Source organism: Pantherophis guttatus, chromosome 2 (assembly GCF_059756535.1).
Source record: "Pantherophis guttatus breed Tessera chromosome 2, ASM5975653v1, whole genome shotgun sequence".
NCBI classification, from domain to species: Eukaryota; Metazoa; Chordata; class Lepidosauria; order Squamata; family Colubridae; genus Pantherophis; species Pantherophis guttatus.
In genome coordinates this window covers 123,577,854-123,604,764 of record NC_142064.1, presented here as the reverse complement: position 1 = coordinate 123,604,764, position 26,911 = coordinate 123,577,854, and the positions used below count along the sequence as shown (strand labels likewise).

At 39.6% G+C, this 26,911-nt stretch overlaps 1 protein-coding gene across 2 annotated transcripts in view; it reads right to left on the bottom strand.

Annotated features, from left to right (window-relative positions):
- Positions 1 to 26,911, bottom strand: part of PBX4 (PBX homeobox 4) — a 52,217-nt gene that overhangs the window by 8,010 nt on the left and 17,296 nt on the right. For both annotated transcript variants that reach the window (XM_034419359.3, XM_034419361.3), the window contains exons 3-6: positions 14,719 to 14,960; positions 13,425 to 13,615; positions 11,324 to 11,459; positions 4,882 to 5,038 (exon numbers count right to left, since the gene is read on the bottom strand). In XM_034419359.3, the coding sequence (XP_034275250.1) occupies positions 4,882 to 5,038; positions 11,324 to 11,459; positions 13,425 to 13,615; positions 14,719 to 14,960 (726 nt within the window). The remainder of the gene's footprint in view (positions 1 to 4,881; positions 5,039 to 11,323; positions 11,460 to 13,424; positions 13,616 to 14,718; positions 14,961 to 26,911) is intronic.

The window sequence follows — 26,911 nt, the reverse complement described above, 5'->3', positions numbered from 1 at the left end:
GGAACGTGTCTCGATGGGGGACCAGCGACCCTGAGCTACAAGCGCATTTAGGTGCGCACCCCAGCCAGAGAGGCTGGCGTCGGTGGTGATGACAACCTGTTGGACATCCAGGAAGAAGCATCCTTTGTCCAGAGCCCGAGAGGTCCACCAGTGGAGGGACCGCCGAACCGACTGGGACAGTCTGATTCTTTGAGAGGAGGCCGCTGTCCTCGAGCGTTGGTGAGGGAGGAGGAACCACTGCAGACTGCGCGCATGGAGGCGAGCCCAAGGGACGATATTTATACAAGACGCGAGTTTCCCGAGCAATTGAGACAAGGTGAATACCGTCGTCGTTGGATTGCGAAGTAATTTCAGCGTCATTCATCTGAGGTCGTCCCGTCGTTCTTGGGACAGGAAGACTTGCCCCAGTTTGGTGTCGATGATTGCCCCGAGATGCGTCAAACGAGTTTGGGGCTGTAGTTGGCTCTTTGGAATGTTTATGAGAAACCCGTGTTCTTGGAGCACACGGATGGTCAGTTGGAGGTTGGACTTGGCTTGGGACAGGGACGGAGCCTGGACCAGAATGTCGTCCAGGTAGGCCTGGAGACGTATCGGAACCGATCGTAGGTGGGCAATTAAGGCCGCAAGGACTTTGGTAAAGCTCCGCGGGGCCGACGCCAGGCCGAATGGGAGGGCCCGATATTGCAGGTGACGGCCCGCATAGCTGAACCCGAGGAAGCAGCGGTGAGATGGCAATATCGGTATGTGGAGGTATGCCTCGGAGAGGTCGATGGACGCTAGGTAGTCTCCGGGCCGAATCCCCTCTAGGATGGTTCTGAGGGTGCTCATTTTGAACCTCCGATAGACTAGGTGGAGGTTGAGGGTCTTCAAGTCTAGGATCGCCCTCCATCCCCCAGAGCGCTTTGGCACCACGAAGAGGATTGAGTAGAATCCCTGTCTCCATTCGGCGGGAGGAACCTCCTCCACCGCCTTGATATCTAGTAGATGATGGATAGCAGATTCCACTAGTTGGCGTTTTGTTCGGGAGTTGGAGACAGGGCATGGTACAAAGCGGTCCGGGGGACTGGAGTGGAACTCCAGAGGAAGACCCTCTGCTATGGTGTGTAAGACCCACTGATCGGATGTTATAAGTGTCCACCTGTCCAGGAAGAGGCTTAGCCTGCCCCCGATGGGAGCAGAGAGGCGAGAGTCATTTTTGGCGCCTGGGTTGGCGGCCGCCAGAAGCCCGGCTGAAACGCTTCTGGGCCCCATAGTTGCGTGCCCTGTCTCAGAAGGGACCTCTGTCTTGGGGACGAAAGAAACTCTGAGTGAAAGGGCGCTGAAAGGAAGTCTCTTGGGGAGAGAAACGGGAAGGCTGTCTCCTGTAATAGGGGGTAGCTCTGCGGTCTGCCCGCCTGGTAGACGATGGCAGGACCTTTTTTCTATCTTTGTCCTCGATCAGAAGTGGTTCGAGGGACTCGCCAAACAGCTTAGGCCCCGAGTACGGGGATGTGGCAAGGCGCCATTTGGCCCTAATATCAGCAGGCCACTGCCGTAGCCACATTAGATGTCTGGCAGTGACCGAGGAAGCTATCGCTCGGGAGGAATATTTAGCTGCATTGAGCGTGGCATCGGCAGCAAATTGGGAAGAGGCAATGATTTTATTGAGGTCCTGATGGACCCGAACCTCCTGAGCAGAGATACGAGACTGTAGCTGCTGGAGCCACAACAAGGATGAGCGAGAAAAGAATGAGGCCGCGGTAGCAGCCTGAATCGCCCAGGCTGAGGCCTGGTGGGTCTTTTTGAATGCGGATTCAAACTTTTTGTCCTCCGGCTTAAGGCCGTCGGAAGAATCTCCAGCCAAATAAGGGGAAGGAGAGGAAAGCGCGGCAACTGGGCTGTCGACAGAAGGTACCTGCAGAATGCTGGAGAGCGAGGGATCCATGTTATAGTTCCGACGATCGGTGCCACTGGGAGTGGGCAGAGATGACGGGGAGGACCACTGCTTTTTGACTACGTCGAGAAACAGTTTAGGGGCCGGAACGAAGAGCTGTTCGGTTACTGGTTCCGAGAAGATCCCTTGACCAGCAGCGGAGGTGGAAGCGGAATTCTGGTCTGGAACAGGATCCACAAAGCCAGATGTAATCTTGGCCTTGTGCAGAAGAGACCTGAAGAGGCCCTGTGGAAAGAGGCCTGTGAAGGCCAGCACATCAGAGGGTGCGGTGTCATCATCTGACAATTCGGTCTCCCTGTGAACATCATCATCCAGACAGAGATCAGCGCTTCCTCTAGAACGGGAAGGAGAGCGATCAGGTGATTGATCAGGCGAGCCAGTGAGACTCGCTGAAGGCGAGACTCGGGAGCGGCGAGAACGAGGCTCCTCGGAAGCGATGGAAGATGAGCGATGCTCCTTGATGCCTTCGGAGATGCCCTGCGAGATTGCCCGTGCAATCAGCTGTTGCACAGATTCAGGTAGGTTACCCAGGTCCAGTTCCTGGGATCTCTGACCCGAAGGAGGTGGTGGAGGAGCTTGAATAGGGGCAGAGCATGCAAAGGGATCTCCAGTTTTCTGCGCAGATACAGGAGGAGAATCAGCGAGAGAAGGCAGATCCGATACCTCGGGAGACAGGGCCCTGGAGAGGTCAAGGTCCTCATCTTCTATTTGGTCAGGAGAACCAGGAATGGCTTGGGCTGAGGAGGTCTCTTGATTGGCCCTGTCTTTTTCTGCGTGGAGTATCTGCCTCTCCAGGGCTTTATGGCGCCGCTGGAGGTCCCTTAATTCGGCCTGGGAGGGCTGATGAATTTTCCTCCCAGAAGCAGATTTAGAAGTAGCCTTTCGGCCAGGTTCGTGGGAACCATCCTTAATTTGATCCGCCATCAGAAATTAACTGACTATTTTTTTTTTTAATTTTAATTTTTAAATTTTTATGCCCGTCAAATTTGTGGCTTGCGTGGCCCGGATCAGCTGAGGAGGGCAGAAGGAGCTGTCAGATAGTGGCTCCGTGTTAATATAATGGCCGCCGTTACACTAGGGCTCTCAAAATGGTCGCCGTCACAGCGGGATCCAAAATGGCCACCGCACGAGGGATAACGGACGGAAGCTCTTTTAAAATGGCCACCGTGTGAGGGAGAATCGTGCGATGACAGGGCGCCTCCCGATCTCAAGCGGTGAGATATCCCCTGTACCTGAGTAAATGGCGAGCGGGAACTCTCAGCCGTTGCGGTCTGTGGTGACTGATCCCCGTCAGCTGGGTGCCGGGACGAAGACCGGAGATCAAGGGGCGGCGTTGACAGAGCCGCTAGAGAGGGCGCCAGGCCAGGAAGCCGCTCAGTTGAGACACGGCGGTGGCGGCGGCGCGGCGGCGGCGGTGCGGCGCAGCTGCGGTGTTGACGGAGCCGCTGGAGAGGTCGCCAACCCAGGAAGCTTCTCGGCTGAGGGGCGGTGGCGGCGGCGGCACAGCGGTGTCGGCGGTGGGGCGCAGCGGCGGCGGTGCGGCGGCGGTGTTTCCAGCCGAGACTGGAGTGTCCAGCACGCTCAGCACGCTCAGCACCGGGACGATCAGAGAAATACTTGCAGGCTGAAGATGAAGAGTGGGTGAGGAACGAGGTGACTCAGAACAGGTCTGGCCAGATCCACTGAGTCTAAAAAACTGGAAGCAGGGGACATGTGAGGAGGCGTGGCCAATTCAATTAGACTCAGTATCCGGTCAGACCATCTGGGATAACCCACTCCTGACCCACTCCGCAGCCTGCTGGGAGAAATGAAGCTATGCCTACTATTGAAGAATGGACTTTGAAGATGGCCAGTTTTGCAGAGATGGCGAAGATTTCAGCATATTTAAAAGATCGCTCACAAGAGACTTATGTATGGGAGTGGAAAAAGTGGATAGATTATGTGCAGAATAAATATCAAACTAGGAAATATCAGATAGCTTTTAACTGAAAGTATTATATAGGGATAGAATAATTGAATTTTGTGAAGATGTGAAAAATATACAGGGGGTGGAGGGGTTCAAGTTTTATAAAAAGGGGATTTTGATTTGGATTATATTTTGTGGAAGTCCGGGGGGGAGGGGAGGGTTAGGGGGGGTTAGGGAGGTTAGGGAGGGTTGGAGGGGGGGGGAAATTGGGGAGAAAATGTAATTGTAAAACTTTTTCAATTAAAAAAAAGAGAGAGAGAGAGAGAGAGGAGGAAGATAGGCAGATGGAGGAAGTTGAAGTGCTCCTGCATGTAGGCAGGCTGCCAAGCAATCAAATTTTGATCACATGACCGGGAGGGCAGGGGGGGCTCTGTAATAGCTGTAATTTCAGGGACTGGCGTAAGTACCATTCATTCAGCAGAAAATGAAAATGAAACAAATTTTGAAACATAATGTTTTATGGAAAGTCATTAACTCATACTTTAATGAATATATATGGGATAGCAAAACAATCTGAATTCCCAAGATGTTTCAAGCAAATTTTTCGTCAGAGGAAGCAGAAAGCACTAAATAACATATCCTATTGTCTAATCAGGTTTGCCAACAAGGGGGCCTTTTTAATGTTTTAATATAATTTTAAATTAGTTTTTTGTCTAGCTCTTACTACTAGTATTTACCTTGAATACCAAGTGACTCAAAGATGTTAAGAGCTGAAATTGCTTCAATCAATTTTAATTCACTCAGAAGAGTCTGCTTGTACTCAAGTTCTTGATTTTTTTCATTATTATATCCTAATGTAAAGCAACTAGGAAGGCTGAAAACAATAACAAAAGAACATAAACATATAGTGCGTTTCTAGGCCACTTACAAAAACACCAGGTTGATTTACTCATTTGTTTTCATTGTCTGAGTAGTGTTATTTTTTTTATTGCTGGTTTCCCCAGCAGGTGTCCTTCTTTAACTGCAGTCTTTCTATACTCACCAGAATTTGGGGTTGGGGGAGAGCTTGTTTGGTTCCCCTGAGCCACCACATTGGTAGCGTCCACTGCTGTTTTGGCTGCATAAATATTGGCCTCTTCCTGGAATTTTCCCATATTTTTCTTGTAGCGGATTCTCTTGTTACCAAACCAGTTGGAGACCTGTAACACAATAATAACTACCATTAGTATGTAAACAATTCATACTATCTCGTCAGTTAGTATTATCTTTAAAGGGTAGGAAGACCAAGCAAGGCTACCATGGAAGTGGACAAAATATAGTCAAGTTTCTACAGCATCTAGCCGGGTGAAGTTTGGTGTGGTGCTTAAGGTGCTGCCCTATGAACCAAAAAACTGTGAGTTATACTCTCACCTTAGGCAGGAAAAACTGGCTTTCTTTCATTCTTCCTCAGTCAATTCATCTCACAGGATTATTGTTGTGAGAAAAACAGGAGGAGGAAGGAGTATTTGGTAGATTGCTGCCATGTGTGTGTGTGCGTGTGTCTGTGTGTGTGTGTGTGCGCGCGCGCGCATGAAAGTGAGATAAAAATAAATATCCCTGCCACATCTATTTAAAGTGTCAGAAATCCTTTAGCAGAAACATGAATTTGTGCTTTAAAAATCATCTTAAAAAATATTAAAAACTGCTATGACAAAGTTGAGCTTAATTTTAATTTTTGTTGTTGTGCTATATGCCATCTGCTCAATGTCTTTGTTGTATACTAATAAAATCTGTATTACAAATATATTAACTCCCATGATATAAAAAAGTAGCACAATAAAATGGTATCCAAATCAAGTAAGAGCAATTGAAAACTTATCAAATGAGAGTTTAAAAAACAGCTTAATATAAAAATAAAATACATTTGATTAATACATTTGATTAATATACATTTGATAAAATACATTTGATTAATATACTCTGGCATCTCAGTACATTAAAATATTTGATTAAATAGAAATGATGCCATATGCATGCAGATTATTAACAAGGGAACTAGATGAATTTCCTTTGGAATTGAGTTCAAAAGGCATCCAGAGCCAAGTCATAACTTTGAGAGACTGTTGTTCTAATGCACTTTAGAGCACATACATAGACCCCAAATACCTTGCTTTTGATCCACTGAGTCAGAAATAGCTCTGAGAAAGGTAGGTGTGAGGGACAACTCTGCATTACAGGCAGGTTCATATTTATTTATTTATTTATTATATTTCTATACCGCCTTTCTCCCGTAGGACTCAAGGCGGTGTACAGTCAAGAAAAATATAGACACACAAACATCATAAAATTGTTAATTAAAATTATTACTTAGTTTGGTCAATTAAATAAAACCCAAAATTAGATCACATATGACTTGTTCTACTACAAACTCATGCTGCCTCTGATCTACTGTATTTTTCAGAATATAAGACACACTTTCCTCTTCCCCCCCCCCCAAAAGAGGCTGAAAATTTGGGTGCGTCTTATACTCCAAATGTAGCCCTGCCCACCTGTCGGCCCCCACCCTTCAGCCTCCTATTCCTGGCTGCAGAGATTGCTACAGACAATGGCTTGCGGTTTTGGGCTCCGCGCCTCGCGTTTTCAGCCTCCAAACGTTCCGTTTGAGAGCCATTCAAGGCTGCGGGGATCGCCAAAGCACATCGCTACCGATCGCCACCTCTGCACATCGCGTTTTTGGCCTCTGCGCATCGTGTTTTAGGCTTCTGTGCGCTCACAACTAGCGAATTAATGTGCTGAAGCTGACCAGGCTAAGGATGCTAGCCAGATGAATACCTGGTAGGCAGAGGCAGAATTTATTTTTCCTATTTTCCTCCCCAAAAACTAAGATGTTTCTTATACTCCGGAGCGTCTTATACTCCGAAAAATACAGTAATTTCAGAGAGTATGGCCATAACATATTCTGTTTATTTCTGGATTATTGTGATGTGCAAATCCATACTAAAGGAACTTGTTAGTATTGGTTGCTTTGTATGTAAGCTAATAGATTTCTTTTCAATAAATTAACCAAAGACTATGATCTTGGTTGATTGCTTGCAGATGTTTCATTACCAGACTAGATAATATCTTCAGTGCTAGCTAGCACTGTTCTAAAATCAACCTCTCAGGGAGCATTAAGGACTCCACAACTGAACTCTTGAGAGACATATATTTTCTTCTATTAGTCACCAAGGAAAAGACTCTTAAAATCTAATGGCAGACTTATGAACTGTAGCAAAATGTGGATTTTTAATCTACGAAAGATTGAAAGTCATTGAAGATTAGTTTGTATGATTCTACTAACTTTTATGAAATGTAGGTACCTAGTTAATTTAATAAAAAGCCATTCTGAATACACAAATCATGTGGCAAGATGTAATCATTTTTAAAAATGAATTGGACAGAGATCTGAATTTGGCAATAATATAACAATGTCTGGGACAAAGTTCCACTGCCCTTGTACTCATAATTCTAATTCTGTGAAGTTTGATTTAAAATTGTTTATTAAATTATAAAATCATGACCAAGAAAAATACTGAATTAAAGATCCTATTAGGGAATTTAGATAATTTTAAAAATTGAAATAAAAGCCATACTAATAGTTTACCCATTAATATACAATTCAACAAAAGTAGAAGTAGTCATGCTGGCCAAGGGGGAAAAAAAGAATTTGAAACTCCCTATTAAAAAGGACCTTTATTAGTTTGGTTCAAAACTACAAAAAAATGTGCAATCTCCTGAATTTTCAAGAACTGTCGCTCGTGTATATCTTAAAAAGAATGTAGAAGTAGCAAGAAAATATATGTAAATTAGATTTATCAGGTGAAGAGACAGTATCAGATTGTATCAGGGCTTCCCAAGATTGCTGGGATGAGGAAACATTATTGGTCCCTCGTTTTTGAAAATCAGAAATCCATCTGTTTTTTTTTTTTAATTTAAAAAAAAACTTTATTAAATTTAAAAAATATTTTTTAAAAAGTATACAAATTTTCTCAATCATAAAATTACATAATCAATACACAACACCACATACAAAATAAATACACATTATTATATATACACATATATACAAACAGTGACTTATTACCTATTCTTTCCATCTGACGGTGCTTCTTTGTTACGTTAATTTCCCCTAATTTTTGTCTTTACCCTTTTTTCCTTTGATTTATCCACTTGTACCATTTATTCTATAAAATATTTTGAGTCTTCCTTGTCTTTTAATTCTAAAGTTAATTTATCCATTTCTGCACATGTATAAATTTTTTGAATTACTTCCTGATCTGTTGGCAATCGATCTGTTTTCCACAATTGTGCTAGTGCCAGTCTAGCCGCCGTAATTATGTATAGTGTTAAGTATTTTATGTCTTTTCTAATATTCCCTTTAATCATGCCTAATAAGAAAACTTCTGGTTCTAATTCAATTTCTTGGTCTATTATTTCTACTATCTATGTTTTTATTTTTTTCCAATATTTCTTTATTTCTGGGCAAAGCCACCAAGCATGGAAGAAAGTACCCTGAGCTTGTTTACATTTCCAACAAACAGGATTTACATTCGGGTACATTTTCGCTAGCCTCGAAGGAGCCAGATACCATCTGTACCACATCTTATAATGATTCTCTTTATATGCTACCGATTTTGTCATGCTGTAATTGTTTTCCCATGCCTTTTCCCATTCTTCTAACTGTATGCTGTGCCCGATTTTCTTTGCCCATGCTATCATCTGTCCTTTAACCAGTTCTTCTGCCAAATCAAATTCTAGTAAGTATTTGTAAATTTTTGAAATTAGTTTTCCTTCTTTGGATTCTAATAATTTGTCTAATCTGCTTGGTTTTGTATCTATTCCTCCCTCCTCTTGATCTTTTCTGTATCTTATTTTTATTTGTGAATAGGGCCACCAGTCCATTGATATTCCTTGTTCGTTGAGTTCTTCCCTTGTTTTCAATACTCCTTGTGAATCCAATATTTCTCTATATCTTAGCGGTTTTTGTTTTGCTAGTATGTTGGGTTATGTTATTGCTTCTATCGTTGATAACCAGCCGGGAACTTTCATGTAGTGTTTGCTTTTTATCTCTTGCCACATGCCAATTAATGATTTCCTAATAATATGGTTATTAAAATGTTTGTATATTTTATTTCTAGAGTTCCATAAAAAGGCATGCCATCCCTTCATTAAATCGTGACCTTCTAAATTTAATAATCTTTGATTTTCCAGGGTTACCCATTCTCTAATCCATGTTAAACTTAAGGCTTTATAATATTTTTCCCATGCCGGGAGTCCAAATCCGCCTCTAGTTTTGTCATCTTGTAGTACACTTAATTTAATTCTTGATTTTTTCCCCTCCCACACAAATTTTGTAGTTATTTTGTCCAGATTGCTAAATAATTTCTTATCTAATTTTATTGGGATTGTTTCGAATAAATAAAGGGGTCTTGGCAGTATATTTAATTTTATCGCTGCGATTCTCCCCAACAATGACAATTTTAATTTCCCCCATTTTTCCAAATCTTCTTTTATTTTTTGGACCAAAGGTCCATAGTTATTCTCTTTTATCGTTGTGCTTCTGGCTGTCAAATTTATCCCTAGGTATTTCACTTTTTTGACTACTTGTAATCCTGAGCCTTTGCTAATTTCTCTACTTGTTTTGCTATTGTATTTTTCATTATCATTTTGATCTTTTCCTTATTAATTTTTAGACCTGCTAAATTTCCAAATTTCTCAATTTCTTTTATTAATTTAGGTGTTGTTTTTATTGGGTCTTCTATGAAGACAAGGTCGTCCGCAAAGGCTTGGACCTTGTATTCTTCTATTTTTTACCTTTAATCCTTTTATTTCTTTATTTGACCTAATTCTAATTAGCAAGTTTTCCAGAGTCATAATAAAAAGTAAGGGCGACAATGGCCAGCCCTGCCTTACTCCTTTACTTATTCCAAAGAATTTTGTTGTGTCTCCATTTACTAATATGCTTTCCTTTTGATTCCTATACATCGACGATATCATTCTTGTAAATTTCTCTCCGAATTTCATATTTTTAATTTGGTGTATCATGAACTGCCAATTAACTTGGTCGAATGCTTTTTGTGCATCCAGAAATATCAGTGCTACCTGTCTTTCTGGATGCATCTCATAGTATTCTAAAACATTTATTACCATTCTTATATTATTTTTTATTTGTCTTGTGGGCAAGAAACCGTTTTGATCCTGGTGTATTCTATTATTTAGTATTTTTTTTCATTCTGTTTGCAATTATGCGCATGAACATTTTATAATTGGTATTTAATAAGGAGATCGGTCTATAATTTTTTATTAATATTGTATCTGCTCCTTCTTTCGGTATCAGGGAAATATATGCTTCCCTCCATGTATCTGGTAACTTTGCCTCCATCAGTGCCTCATTATATGTTTCTAATAATGTCCCATTTAGTGAGTCCCCTAAACTTTTATAAAACTCCATTGGTAGACCATCAGTCCCCGGCGTTTTATTATTTTTCTGTCTCTTCAATGCTTCTTTTAACTCCCCTATAGTAATTTCCTTATCTAGTAGTTCTTTTTCTTCCTCTGTTAGTATTGGCATCCCTTCCCCCTTAAATATTGTTTTATTTCCTCTACTGTTACCTTATCTTTCTCATAAAGCTCTTGGTAATATTGAACTATTATCTCCTTTTTCTTCTCTAAACTCTGTTGGATTATACCCTTTTTATCCTGTAATTTCTGAATTATTCTTTTTTCCCTTTCTTTCCTCAGCCTATATGCCAGCCACCTCCCCGTCTTATTTGCTTGCTCAAAGTAATTCTGCTTTATGTATTTCAATGCCATTGCGTATTTCCCCCGTTCTAATATGTTCAGATTATGTTTCGCTACTGTCCAATTAACCCTAATTTGTTCATCTCCCGGGTTTTCTTGTAATTTTCTTTCCCATTTTTGAATTTCTTCTAGTACTTTATTGTATTCTTTTTCCCTCTCTTTTTTCCGTTTTGCATTATAGGCTATCGTTAGACCTCTTACATACGCCTTAGTTGTGTCCCATAAGTTTTGTAGGGAGGTGTGCTGTTTTGTATTTTCCTTATAAAACAATTCTAATTCCTTCTCCATGTACTCTTTATATTCCTTGTCTTTCAATAGCTGTGTATTCATTGTCCATCTACTTTTTTTTCTCCACCATCCCTTCCATGTCAACATTATTGGGTTATGATCAGCCCGCTTATTAGACAATATTTCTACTGTTTCTATTTCTGACATCAACGTATTGGTTCCCCTTGCCATGTCTAACCTGGACCAGGACCTATGTGGGTTCGAGTAGTATGTAAAATTTTTAACTTCCAGATTATGAAATCTCCAGCTGTCTACCATATTTAACTCTTTTACCATATCTATGAAGGTTCTTGGCAATACATTTTTCTTATTTTTATTTCTCTGGCCACTTTTATAATCTTTTCAGAAATCCATCTGTTTTTATCTACACAGCCTACCTGTGAGACTGTAATGCCCCCTTTCTTTGCTAGTTCTTCTTTGGCTTCTTCACTGGGGTAAGGATTACTCAGATGAGAATAAAAATATTCATTCAATACTTCTGTTGCCTGCTTGCTGAAGTTACGTCGCTTTCGCCTGAGAATAGATTGAAATTATTCATAAAGCCCAATATTAAACTGAAATATATTTATTTAGTTGTCAAATTTATTTGCCGCCTATCTCGCCATGGGCTACTCTAGGCGGCTTACAATGCTAAAAAGGAAGTAATGAAAAGACTGTGAACAGAACAGAAGATCATAGAGCAATAAAATAAACAATGAAAAATAATACAATGAGAAATACAACTATGTAATTACCAAAAAAGAAAGATGAACAGGTAGAGAGCAGAGAACAAGGGGAGCGGGGGGAGATGGAGTCTGCCATCAATTCAGCATCCATCTCCACCACTTGGAGCCCAGGCCAACTGGCGCAGCCAGATCTTTAAGTTCTTGTGGAAGGATAGGAGGGTAATAGTAAAATAAAATATAGACTATCCAAAGGACTAGAGGAAAAGTCAGTAGGGATTACAGGAAAATTATTAAAAGTTTGAGTATCCTGACCAACAATGGGGTGATTACTCTTGCTTAAGCTTTCCAAAACATCATTCATTCTAAAGCGAAAATTAAAATATAAATGCAAACATATAAGCAATAGAACTTTCATGGCTTTAGCCAAATAGAAATATAAAAAGGGAGCATGCTATAATTAAAAGTTGAAACTAAAAGTACAGTCAAGATTACTGTTCTGCACATATTAAGCAGTACTCCAAAAATGATCTACAAATATAAATACAAAATTCCACAGATCTTAAGGTATATAATTCAACATTAAAAACATTAATATTCATACAACTGCCTACAGATTAACTAGTGTTCCTGAGTTTCATACCTTCGGTTCTCATCCCATCCATCATTAATCTGTTTTACCCTTAGCAGGTTTCTAAAGAGCAAGGAGGCAGCAGGTGGCATTTGTGACTAGGGGGGCCTTTGCACAGATTCACCTATTGCACCTTTTCCTGGATCACGAGGGCTCATCCATGCCTTGGTCATCTCCCATTTGGGTTACCACAATGCATTCTACACTGACAATCACCTGGAAACTTCAACTGGTCCAAAATATAGTAGCACACATGGTAATGGGTGCCCCTGGGTTTGCATATGTAACGCCTCTGTTGCATGAGGTGTTACATATACATGGAACATATGAAAGATGTCCAGCACCTTTCCAGGTGCAATTCAAGGTGCTGGTCATCACCTTCAAAGCCTTATATGACACAGGGTCAGGTTATATGTGGGACTGCCTTTCCTAAGGACATCTACCTATCTTACCAGCTCCTTGCTCCTAAATATTGCCATCTGATGGAAGCTAAGAAGAATACCTCTGCTATATAAACACTCTACCCCTGAAGTTCAGCAGCTTTTTACCCTTTTAGCCTTCTGTAAAGCTTTGAAGACCTGGCTTTTCCACCAAGCCCTGGAATAACTAACTATAAGATTAGTGCCAGATTTTTGTTGTTGTTTTTTTTAATGCGTTTATAGTATTTTAAAGATTTGTATGTTATTTTACCTTTGACTGGGAGCTGCCCAAAGTTGGTTATAAGATGGGCAGCTTTATAAATGTTTTAAATAAATAAAATATGCTCATATAATTAGAAAAACCAAGTAGCAACTGATAGGAAGAGTTCTCCAAAACCATATGAAAACTATGAAAAGTTCAAAGTTGACAGCACTTTTCTAACTCAATACTGTAGATTCCCAAATTGTGCAAACATGGCAAATATAATTCAGCTGCCAATGTTCATATAATCTCAAGTATTCACCATCAGTGTGCCTAATCGTGAAATCTGTTAATTGCACCCCCCAAGCTTTGAGTATCATTACTGTTGAACCCCAAATTTAGAGCATAAATAAGCTTAAACAGCAATAATTAGGAACATAGTTTATTTTCTGTATTTCCAATATGGCCCGGTGTTAACTTGCCTTTTGTGCCTACTGTAAAATGCTTATATGTTTTGTATTATCAGTACCTTGGACACAGGAAATAGTTTTGATCATGTATTACCTTGCATCAAGAAATCTTGAACGCAAAATCATCACTGCCTCGCACGTACTTTGTTTCAGCTGCATCTGTATGGTGCTGAATTTTCCATGAATTATATTCACCATACGCTCTATTTCTTTGGGCGAGATTGGCCTTGTTCTACTCTGTTCCCGAAGGAGGTTCATAACATGAGTGGTGAACTCACTGCAAGCCTGGAAATAAGTATAAAGTAAGTACATTTAACTGAAGCAAAAGGTCTCTTGAATCAGATCTGACTGCATAACTATAGGTAGTCCTCTACCTATGACCACAATTGAGCCCAAAATTTCTGTTGATAAGCAAGGCAGTTGTTCAGTGAGTTTTTCCCATTTTACGACTCCTTTTTGTCACAGTTGTTAAGTGAATCTGGCTTCCCCCATTGACTTTGGTTGTTGGAAGCTCGCTGGGAAGGTTACAAACAGTGATCACATGACTCTGGAACAGTGTAACTGTCATAAATACATGCCAGTTGCCAAGTATCCAAATTTTGACCATGTGACCATGAGGTCATAAGAATGTAAACTGGTCATGTCATTTTTTCAGAGTCATTTTAACTTCAAACAGTCACTAAAAGAATGGTTGTAAGCGGAGGACTACCTGTATCATTTAAACCATAACTTTAAAACTAGACTAAAGAATTCAACAGTAAACATGGATTTGATACTATCATTCTGGCTTTGATATTTAATAATTACTATATAATATGCTGTAGAGTGTATTAGATATGTCTCACTAAAAAATGCCTATAGTTATTTCTTTATAATAACACACATATATCCAACTGTTTTCAAGTTGTCAAACATATTTACTTCTATATTTTTTATTTATAGCAAGATACTATATATGGTAATGAAACAATGCTTGTAACAGTAGTAGTACTAGTACAATATAATGACAGGGGAAAATATTAACAGTCAACTTAAATAAAATCTCCCTATGAAACATAGAAGTTGCTGTCAGCTTCTGGATAAGAAAAGCTACTATTCATGCAAAATCTGGTAAAATGGAGTACTTTTCAAGCAAAAAATTCAAAAAACTATTGATGCAGGTGCATTTAATGCAATCGAGAACCAGGAAAGGTCAATCTCTTGAACCTTTTTTTAAAAGACAAATCCTAAATTATACAAATTATGTTTATTTCACACAATAGTTGGGTTATTATAGTTTCCATAAAACTGAATACTCCCTGATCTGTGACCACAAAGGAAAAGCAATTAATTGTTTTAAATTGAGAGGTTAAAACAGAGAGGATAACTCTTCCATGCAGAAAGATCACCTGTTCATATTTCTCTAGCTCAGAGTGGTATATCTGTCGGATCTGTGACAGCTTGGCCCTGTAGTCAGAGTGTTCAATGCTATTGTCATTTGGACAGCCACCTGATGTTGCTGCTATTGCCGCTGGTCCTCCTCTTCCCCGCTTCTCAGGCCCGGAGACACCCTCAGCCAGCAACATGTTATCTAGTCTCATTAGCTGAGCATCGGGGGGATCTTCTTCCTGAATACCACGTATACTTAACACTGGATAAATATAAATAAGGAGCAGACAATTAATTATCATGCGAGATTTCCCCCAGTTTCTCTTTGCATAGATATTAGTAAACATTATTTCATCCTTATTAATAACTTTTAGTTTTATCAATGTATAAAATATCAAAAAAATTAAAATAGGAAATTAAGGGAAGAAGAAAAGGGGGGGAGAAAATATGAGGTACAAGGGAGGAAAGAAAATGGCGTTAACTTCCGACTCTTTAGCACAATACAAGTTGATACAACCTCAACTTTTTGCTTTTACACATTAGTATATAACTAGCCATTTCTATAACAAATCTATCTAATCAGCAAAACCAAAGTCAGTTTCATTTTTTTTATTCATCACAAGCACAAAATCTAGAAGTGATATCCATATAAAAAACATAAAATATACTGCTCAAAAAAATAAAGGGAACACAAGCAGAAGACATCCGAGATCTGAATGAATGAAATAGCCTTATTAAATACTTTGTTCTTTACATACAGTAGTTTATACACTGCTCAAACAACTAAAGGGAACACAAAACTACTGTATGTAACGAACAAAGTATTTAATAAGGCTATTTCATTCATTCAGATCTCGGATGTCTTCTGCTTGTGTTCCCTTTATTTTTTTGAGCAGTGTATATTCTCCTCTTTGAATAGAACAATCAATTTAACCATTACTGCTTTATCTTCCTTGATGTTGAAATAATATGTATTTCTATTTACACTTGATAATCTTTATAAACTATCACCATTTATATTAACAAAGTTCACTGTATTATTTCAGATTCTTTAAAAGGAAATAGTTGTTTTCTTGTTGTATACATGCTTTTTAAAGCTCTAGATTTTTCTTTAAGTTAATACATCTAACACATCAGTGCTACACACTGATCGGAACAGGCCTTCCCCCCCGCCCTCCCTTCTGCAAAGGAGGCAGTATACATGCCTCCACATTTGGAATTAGTGGTACTTGTGCTGCCCCAAGGGACGGAATGCCAGAGAGGCCAGTGGGCAAGGCCAGTTGGCAAGGGTTCCGTGTCCAACAAAGTGGTCGGGTAGGGGCCTTCCTCCCCTCCCTCTTTTGGGCAGTTTTAGAAAGAATTGGCTGTGAACATTAAGCTAGGGGCGCCCTGCAGCCCCTGCCTCGTCCCCGTCCCCCCCGTCCCCTGCCCCCCGCTGGCAGCTCTGGGCTGGACAGCGGTTTGGCTTTCCCGGCTGGCTGCAACCCCCGACCCCCGCCTGCCCTACCCTTCCTTCCATGGCTGGTGGCAGAGAGGAAGGCGAGCCAGGCTGAGCCACTGCCGCTCAGCCCCCTCCCCGAGCCCACATCTTGCCCCCACCTGGACTCCCCGCAGCTGCTGGGCTTCACCTGCCGCAGCTGCCAGCAGATGGGGGCAGCCAGGGTTGCAAGGTTGCACCACTCGCATCGTACCTCCACCAACTGGCCCTTGCCCACCCACCCCGTCAAGTTGTGGGAGAGGTGGGCCCGAAAGACGGCCGAGCCTCGCTTTTGATACCATCGACCATGGTATCTTGCTGCAGCGCCTCGAGGGGTTGGGAGTGGGAGGCACTGTTTTACAGTGGTTCTCCTCCTACCTCTCAGGACGCTCGCAAGCGGTGTCGGCGGGGGGGCAGAGGTCGACCCTGAGGCCCCTCACATGTGGGGTTCCTCAGGGGTCGCTTCTCTCTCCCCTGCTGTTTAACATCTATATGAAGCCCCTGGGGGAGATCATCCGTGGTTTTGGGGTGGGGTATCATCAATATGCTGATGATACCCAACTTTTTATATCCACCACGAACAAGTCCAGTGATGCCCTTGACGTGATTTCTCGATGCCTGGAGGCGGTGCGGCTCTGGATGGGGAGGAACGGGCTCCGACTCAACCCTGCCAAGACGGAGTGGCTGTGGGTACCGGCGTCTCAGTTCCAAGGGAATATTCCATCTTTGGTCATAGGGGGAGAGGTGTTGCCCCCTGTGGATAGGGCGCGCAACTTAGGCATCCTCCTGGATGCACGGTTGACTTTAGAAGACCATGTCACGACCATGACCAGGGGGGCATTTGCTCAGATTCGTCCGGTGCGCCAGTTGCGCCCCTACCTGGACCAAGATGCCCTATGCACAGTCACCCATGCACTCTCACCTCCCGGATCGACTATTGCAACACTCTCTACATGGGGCTGCCCTTGAAGACCACTCGGAGGCTTCAGCTGGTGCAGAATGCGGCCACGTGCGTAGTGATGGGAATGTCCCGATGCTCCCATGTCACACCCCTCCTGCGTGACCTGCATTGGTTACCGGTTGCCCACCGGGTGAGATTCAAGGTGCTGGTGATTACCTATAAAGCCCTACATGGCCTAGGCCCGGGGTATTTGGCGGATCACCTGCGGCCAGCAACAGCTCCCCATTGCCCCGTGTGCTCACATACAGAGGACCTACTTGGGGTCCCGTCGGCCAAACAATGTCAGCTGATGGCCCCTAGGGAACGAGCCTTCTCTGTGGGCGCACCTACCCTCTGGAACCAGCTCCCCTTGGAGCTCCGGGTAGCCCCCGACCTTCGCTCCTTTCGCCGTGACCTTAAAACATGGTTGTTTTGCTAAGCTGTCCTGGACTGAATGGGGTTTTAATGGGAATTTTAGTTTTTATTGTTGAATTTTAATTGGACTTGTTGTTTATTGCTGTGAGCCGCCCTGAGTCCTCACGGAGAAAGGGCGGCATATAAGCCCAATAATTAATTAATTAATTAATTAATTAATTAATTAATTGATTGATTGATTGATTAATGTCTCTCCCCCCCCCCCGGGACGCCCTTTGGATGAGTGTGGCAGGCCCGGAGCTGCTGGTCTCCCACTCCTGCTGTAGGCCTTACCTTCTCAGGCCAGATGAAGAGTGGCTGGGAGGGGAAGGGCAAGGGGCGCCCACCTGCATGCCATCACCTACGAAGAGGCTGCCTGGGTAGCCGCACAGCACCAGCAGCAGCTCATGGATCATGGCACCATGCGGGGACCGGGCCTGCCTGAGCCCCTATTCTCAGGAGCTCCAACGACGCCCCTGGCCTCCTTAGGGCAGAGCCAGTTCGACTGGCCCCCTGCGAAGCCTACTGTTTGCTGAGGAGCCCAGCCTAGGCCTTGCTCACTGCCCACTGAAGCACCTGGACTCCTAGTGACAGATGGGGTCCTTCAGGCACTTAGCTTGGCTGCCTGTTTAGTAGCTCCAACCCCTCCCTCCATGTGCCTTCTCAGAGCTGCCTGACAAAGCGCATGCGCGAAGAGAACTGGTGGTAACACCGGTTGGAACCCACCACTGATTAGGATGTGAATCCTACTCCAATGTAACTTTGCTTTATCACATGTCCACCGTAAGTGATATGTCCCTTCTTTACATTTGCATTTCCAACATTCATTTGAAATACCTTTATGTATTCTTGACCACTTATCTGGTGTTAAATACCTACAATACATCATCTTATAGAAGTTTTATTTTAAATTATAATTTAGGGTAAATTTTAAATCTTTCGTCCACATATTCTCCCATTCAAACATTACATTATATCCAAAGTTCCTTGCCCACTGAATCATGCAGTGCTTTACATATTCGTTGTCTAAATTCAAATTCAATAACAATTTATAGACTGTAGCAATAATATGTTCATCACTACCACATGTAGGATTCCAATTCATTTTTCACAAAATTAAACCCATAACTCTTTTTGTCTGATTTAAATCTTACTTTCAATTGTAAATATGTAAACCAATAGCAGACAGGTCCTTCTAATTCTAACTCCTCCTTAGATTTAAGGATAGGATCATCAAAGTTAAAAGATATTATTTGACCGTAAATCCACTAGTCTGGCTTCGCCACCATTTCTTTTCTTAAAAAAAGCTTCCTGGGGCAACACCCAGAGAGGCATCTTTTACAGAAAACCTTGTTTTCATCCAAATTTTAATTTAAGACCCTCTAAATCAAGTAAGCCTCTTATTTTGGAGGTTCGCCCACTCTTTTAGACAGATCAAACAGCAAGCATCGAATACAATTTCAAATCTGGTAAACCCAAACCTCTTCTTTCCTTAGCATCTTGCAAAAGTTTATATCTAATTCTTGATTTTTTTTCCCTTGCCATATAAACTTAGAAATATCCATCTGCCATTGCTTAAATGGAGCATCAGTTGCAAGTACTGCATATCAATTTTTTTCAAAGGAGCTCAAAACAGCACATAAAGTTGAGCACTGATGATGTTACTTAATCTGGAATCAAACATCTGCAAGAAGAAAACCACGTTCAGAAAACACCAAGAACTCAACAAGCTTAATTTGCTTATGTGAACATTTTATACCATCTTACTTTAAACTGCACAAAACATTTTAACAAGAAACAAAAAAAAAACCCTGATAAAATCACCTAAAACATATACACATTACAAAAGCAATCCAGATCAGGATCTCAACCTCCTGTTTATTCTTTTCCAGCCAACTGGGTCCAAGAAATAGAAACGGCTGTGCAATGACAATATCCAACTGAGATTGGGGTAGATAGAAATGGGGTAACTGAAGGCCAATAGACTGCTCTATGGTAGCTCTGAACATGGAACATACATAGCAATAATAATAGTATAAAGCATGCTTTTTTTGGATAGCTTTGGGCTAGTCACTCTCTTCCCCCAAAGAAGGAGGAAATGGCAAGTCACTTCCAAAAAATTCAGGGATCTATACCACTATTTGCCAGGAATAAAAAGCACCAAATTAATATTCATCATCATTTTAGTCATTGTCTATCCACTGTAAGATGAAGGCCTCTTCCGCATGTTTCCAACCAATATGGTCTTGAGCTTTTTTTTGCCAATTAGGCCCGCAATATTTGCTGATGTCGTAGATCCATCTTGTTTTAGGTCTCTTTTGTGGACGCATTTTATCAAGTGGGATCCATTCTATGACTGCCTTGGTCCACCTGCCATTAATTCTTCTTGCTATGTGACCAGCCCATTTCCATTTCCATTCTTTTACTCTCTTGATGATATCATATACTTTTGTTTGTTCTCTAATCTATGTGCACATCTTTCTAACTTGTCTTGTAATGTCGAGCATGTATCTTTCAATGGCTCTTTGCACCAATTGTAGCTTTTGTATTAATTGTAAGGTTGGTGTCCATGTTTCATGGGCATATGTTAGAGCAAGTAACACACACTGATCAAACACCTTTCTCTTCAGGCATAGGGGGAGGTTGTTCTTGAAAATTATGCATAGCTTGCTGAATGCCTGCCAATCACATTTAACACACTGTTCAATTTACTTTATTGTATCACCTTCCATTGAGATCCATTGGCCAAGGTATTTATAGTGGTCTACTACATCTAGTTCTTCTCCAGATATAAAAAAATTAATAATTCTTTGATGAATTTATTAAACATAACCTGACTCTTTTTCAGGTTTACAAATTAATAGGTGTTAAAAGAAAGAATCCAATTATAGATGTTTGGAAAAAGCACTCCCAGGTGAAAGATATTGTTTCCAATAAATACTCTCACCAGTATAGCAACACCACTGGATTTTTCTATGCTATATCCATCATTGCAGCACCATCAGTTGTATCAGAGCATTGAGAGAATCTACACTTGGGTTCCTATGACTATTCAGATCATCAAACTTCTAGACAGCCTTTTAAAAAAAAAAAAGCTAAGGCATCTAATTCATGAATAATTTTTATTAAGGCCTAAAGCATTAAATTAAATTGTTCATTACAGCCAACAATGTGGTTTTTTTATTGCATGTTAACTCAAGTTACTATGTAAGTGAACTAGGTAATATTTTTTCCAAACAAAAGAGTAGATTTGTCTCTGTTAATTAGCGAAGAGAAACTGCTATCTTCATTAAATAACCTCAAAATATTACTTGAACCAATTACTTTAATATTTATCCCAATCATCTAATTAATCAATTAAATTAGTAATAGTTCAAGAAATCTTTCCATTGGTTGGCAGCCTTAATTTTTATGGATGTTTTTAATGGACGATTGTGAGCACCATAAAACCCTAAGAACCTGTGCAGTCGTATATACTAATATGCCATGGATTGTTCTGATTCCTAATCATAACACTCTCTACATATTCATTAAAATGGAAAATAATTAGGCTGAGCCAAGTGAAATTCCCATCATTTCTAATTAGCTCTTAATTAAAACACATCACAACCTAAGGTACTGAGACCTCAATCAATATGCAAATGCAATCATTGCAATATATTTACATATCATTAATTAACATGCTGCAGTGCTGTAATGAACTGTATGAGAGCACTGGTGCCAAAACAAGAATGATATGCAATTTGTTGAGGCTCATTTTCCAATCCAGATTTTTCTCTTCCATACGGCAATAAAGCAGCAGGGCTCATATTCCTGGCTTATCATAGAGCATTTTTTGTTAACAGGAAGGAAAAATATATTAAGTGAAATATGTAAGCAGCAAATACAGGATGTTCATGCCAATAAAACTGATATAGTTGTTCGCACTTCAACCAACTACTGGGAAATTATAAAGTTCTATGGAAGACAACCTGATATTAGAAAGACAATAGTACATGTCATTAAAAGAACCGGTAAGGTTTTAGCTTAGGTTTGAGGGGTATATAAAGAATTACTATACTGCAAAATCTGCCTAAAATATGTTTTATAAATCTTAATGTAGAAGAAGAGGTATAAGAAATTAGAGAACTTTCCACTTGGTCCCTTGTAGATCTTCTCACCTTAACCCATCCCTCAGAACGTTCACTGTTATTATCCACCCTCAGCTTATTTCCATGCAAAGGAAGAAGGAAGAATCTCTTCAGCACCTTCTCTTCTGTGAGAGATGCGGATCGAAGTCTCCCATTAATATGTCTCAGCTGTTGCTATACAGGTGAGGTAGAAAAAGCTTTAATTAACTAATCTGCATAGATCTCGCAACTTGCATATTCTATAAACATCCACACTAGTGAACCTCAAGTACAGCATCTTCATATCATAATCAGCCATTGTTCAAATAATATACAACCTGTCTGCATTACTGTTATTTTGGCACAACAATGGCTGGATGACCCTAGATGATATTATAAATCATTGTGTAGAATGACCTGACTTGGCTACTGAGCATGTTGTCCTTGCTCAGTTCAAAATATAGTTCCAATTAAAAATGGGCTGCCTTCTGAAACACTGAACATTCTAATTTCATACGGCTAATGTGAAGTCTTATGTACTCTTACTTGGAGGATGCTGCTTTAAGATTTAGGGGAGCCTATTTATTTTATAAACGTTTTCAATTTGCTTTTCAAAGGTTAAAATAGAGATGTAAAACTGTTTCTTTCTGAGTAAATGCACACAGGATCAAGATACATATTTAATGTTGTTAAAATGATATTATTACTGTCAAAATGCATGGATATACATTTATAAAGATGAAAGATAATTTTAGCATCCAATTGGATATAAAATAGTTACATCTTTGATTTTTACTAGGCTTTTTTTTTCAACGTACTGAAAAGGAAGGCATCTAAATGGCAATCACAAAACTTGGGGAAGAGTTTTATTTCCAAAACTACCTTAGATCAAGTTCATATATATCAAGCTGTTCTCTTCAAGTCTGGTGAATAGGTTTCAACAATAAATGGGATAAATGCTGAGACAAAGATGATATATTTTTTCCTATTTCTATCCTATTTATACTGGTCTACATGGAGAAAGCCTTGGAAATGAAAATTGCTTAATTTTACCAGAATTGGGTCACTAATAAAGGAAAATTAAGTCCTGAGTATTAATTGGCTCCATTTTCCAAGATACAGCGTCAGGTCAAAATTGTATCAAAATAATTCAAAATTATGAGGGGGATGTGTGATTATGCTCCATAACTTTTCTGCAAAATGTAATGAGCAATGAGGATGGTGCCACACCAATCATTATAAATTTATATTTTTATTGATATCAATAATATAAATTTCCATTCATTTATTGGTTTTTCATGTAACGTTTTCATGCTTTTTGCATGAAAAACTGGCAAGCTCTAACATCAGATTAAACGACAAGGTTCCATTTTTATTCGGTACCTAAATTGCACTTTTTGACTTTTCTCTTGTGAACTGCAGTAGAATCATCCCTGGGGAGATTCCAGCAGTAATCGGCAAGCATGGATGGACTCCATTTCCCTTGGTATCTCTTCTCCATGCCTGTGATATCCCCATGCTCATCAGTCACTGCCCCACAGTTCAAAGGGAAAAATAGTCTAAATGCGAGTGTAAGAAGTGAATTCTCAAAATGAAGATAAATTTATACACTTCCATGTGGTACCATTTTCATTGTTCTACCGTAGTTTGTCGAGAAGTTACGAAGCAACATGATCATTAGATACCTCCCTCCCTTGTAGGCAAATATATTCGCCTGTGTATAAATCTTTATTGTGAAATATCTTGAAAACTTTAGCCAACCAGCACCTTTATCACTTGTTTCTAATTCATCTAATCAAAATATGTAAAATTAACAGATTTTATCTTGGAGGTTGATAATTTCCCCAAATTTGTAGACAGGTGTCAACTTCAAATTATAGAATACAGTTGGTCTTCTTCTGACGGTAAACTAAAGCAAGGTAAAAAGCAAATAGACTTTCTAGTTTCCATCAGTTTATCATCCTCCTGCTTACTTTTCTTAATTACTCACTTCTTGAATAAGACCCAAAGTAGTTGGAACAATACACTTAACGGATGGTAAAATAAGAGAAAGAAAAGGATTCAGTCCCCATCTTCTATTAATGCTGTTCAGAGCATCACTTTTTTATTAAATTTTATTAAATATTACAGTTTTATTAAATATTACAATTATACAAATAAACTAATACAAATTACAAAAAAGAAAAAGTTCCCTCTGGTTCCTTCTAGGATCCAGTGATCAAATTTCCATTTTCTCATGTTTCTTCGGGAATCCAAAATAATAGCATTCTTGCACAGGACCCCCAATATTAATTTCAAAGTTTTATTTCAAATTCATCTAAACCCGTATTCCAATCATAACTTTGAAGATCAACATTCTAATTATCTTTTTGCTATTTATTTTTTTAAAAAAGGGGGGGGCGTCCTTAAACATAACTTTAAAAATTATTTTGCTAAGGATTAAAACAAACTCACCTGGTGTGTTATAAGACATGTAAATTGCAAAATTCTTAACAGTTGAAAAGCAATTAAGCAAGTTGTAAATATGATTAAAAAATAAGGATCAGCAGAATTTTATGATCAGCTACATTGTGGTTATGAGCTTAGGTGGAATCCCTCAACTCCCCCCTTTTCTGCTCATGAGTTAAATGCAAAAATCCAGTTCCTGCAGGTTACTCAAGAGGACTAATTGTCCAGAGTGCACATGGGCAATCTCAGGATGTTACCTTTGTCTGGAGAGAGTTGGCTGGCCATAAAAAGAAAAACCCTATCCAGAAACCTATCTCACCACAATGCAATCTCTACTCCTTCAAAGATGTCTAGCTCACCTCAAAACAAAGCATGATCAAAATAGAGACAATTTGATTGGCCATAAGCAACTCTAAATTAACATAATATGGTGACAACAGTGAATACTTTTACTCAAAACTATTTTAACATATGCTCTTTTTATCATACTCTTACAACTATTCATACCTTTCAATGGTACTGCCAAAGATGCTTCTGCTATGCCCTGATTTCTGTCAAGGATCATTTTATTTTATTTTTAAAAAATGCTTTATATCCTGCTACAAAAAATAATGGAATAAATTTTTAATTTCAAGTAATTTTCTTCATCCAACTTTATTAAAGATAGCTAAGAGTACTTCAGACCCAGATAATTCTGACAAAGCCTGAATTATTAGTTTAGTTGTACTTAGAGTTGGAATCAGATACATTTTCAATACTGTATTTGGCTGGCCAAAATCTGAAAATCTAGCCAAAAGGGGGAATCATTCCAATGGTCACACTCTTATTTTGAATCCCTTCCACTAGCACATATACCGTATTAATCTAATTTATATTAGTGATTTTTAAAAAGAAAGAAATCTGTATTTCCAGAGATTATTTTTCAGACAGACATGTTGCAGCCAAAAATTATATTTTGTTGAATACAGTTATTTTCTCTTGTCGCTAAGCAGCATACTCAAGTTTTAAGATGTAAATTAATTCTTTTTTACTTTTCTATTTTCCTTAAAATAAACATGGCCACAACGTTTTACCAGGCTTGCTGAAACTGTGATATGGTTACAGCAGTCCACATGGAATTGCTTTGCAGACATATCTAGGCCATAGAAGTAGCTTTTTTTTTTCTTAGCAGAACCTTCTGCAATTGTTTTAACACATTTCACTTTCTGTGTTTCTTCACTAAAGAAAGAAAATAGAGAATATTGTACACCAAGATATTCAGGGATCAGTGCATTCTGACGACATCCCCTCACCCAAAAATACAATGTATTATTAAAATTAATATAACAACCTTGTATTAATTCACACATTTAAAAATCAAAGCCAAAATGCAAAGGAACAATCAGAATATATAAATAGGAATAACGGAATATATTTTCTGACAGAGAACCACCATACTGTTTTGTTCTTACAACGTTAATGGTAAGAATGTGGATGTTAGAAGGTAGCAAAGGGAAAGACAACGAATGCGATCACAAACAAAAAGCCACATACTTTGCATTGATTCAGAGTTAAAAGCAAGCTTGGGCCCCTAAATAGTTAAAACTGAGCATCAGCCCTATTACTACAGTATGATCAGGTCTTTGTTTGCTCAAAGCCATAACATCTGCTCTCCATAATTTAAATAAGGAACAGACAGGCCATCAGACATTCAAAAACCTATGAGACCTAAACAAATCCTCTGTAACTATGGGGCTGCAATCCCTTGGTTCAAATATGTTCACATTAAAATGAATTGCAACTTGAGGGTTTTAAAAAATACAAACTGTCCAGCTAGAGAGGTAAGTTCTAGCAGGAAGCACATTTCATTAAGGTAAAGGTTTTGAATCAGTGCCTTTTCAGCTGTGGAAAAAGAGAAATTTAAACACGCACGTTCTAATTTTGCAGAGCTATCCTGCCATAAAAGGCAATTGCTATTATAAGAAAGCTATTGATAAAATTCTCATTTAATGCAAGCAAGCCCTGGTTCCTTTTTGTGTAGTGTTTTTTAGTCTATGGACTAGAAAAGACTCAGAAAAATCAATATAGCCAATGCTGACTCTTTTCTTCTAAGGAACGCATAGCATTTCAAAAGGGAAATGCCATCAAGAACATTGTCTTTCACTGGCCCATCTCTTAGTATTCACTTAAATTACCTGGAAAAAGCAAAGCTACCTGCCTGTATTACATATCAATGTATAAGAATGATACATTATTATACATTAATTTTGTGATATACATATAATAATGCATGTATGGAATATGTATATCACAAAATTAGAATTTGCAAATCATTTGAAATTTGGCCGCTAACATCTTCCATGAACCACTAGTCTTAGGAAATGAATAAAATATATATGATCTGAGTGAACAATAGACAAATTTAAAATGAAAAATCTAAGACTAAATATAAATATTGACAGACTATAAGGGGATGGAAGAGATATATTATTTTTCGTTATGCATTATCTCCATTTTTGTCTCTTCTTTATTTTAATGGTAAAATACCAGGGTTCTGAAACTTTAAAATATATGAAGCCCTACAATTATACAATTTGTGTAATTCTTTTTATATGAATAACACTATGACTGCCCATTGCAACTTGGCCCAAGCAAAACACGGAGCAAATCCCAAAGCAAGTTTTGACAGGGTTGCACGTGGTCCAGCAGGACAATCTGGCAATCCCTAGTTTACCAAGTTTTGAAAATCTTTTTTAAAAAATCTGTAAAACAATATAGCAGATAGAAAGATGACTAAATTTATCACAGAAAAGAAAGCCACTATTGTATCAGCCCTCAGTTTTTGG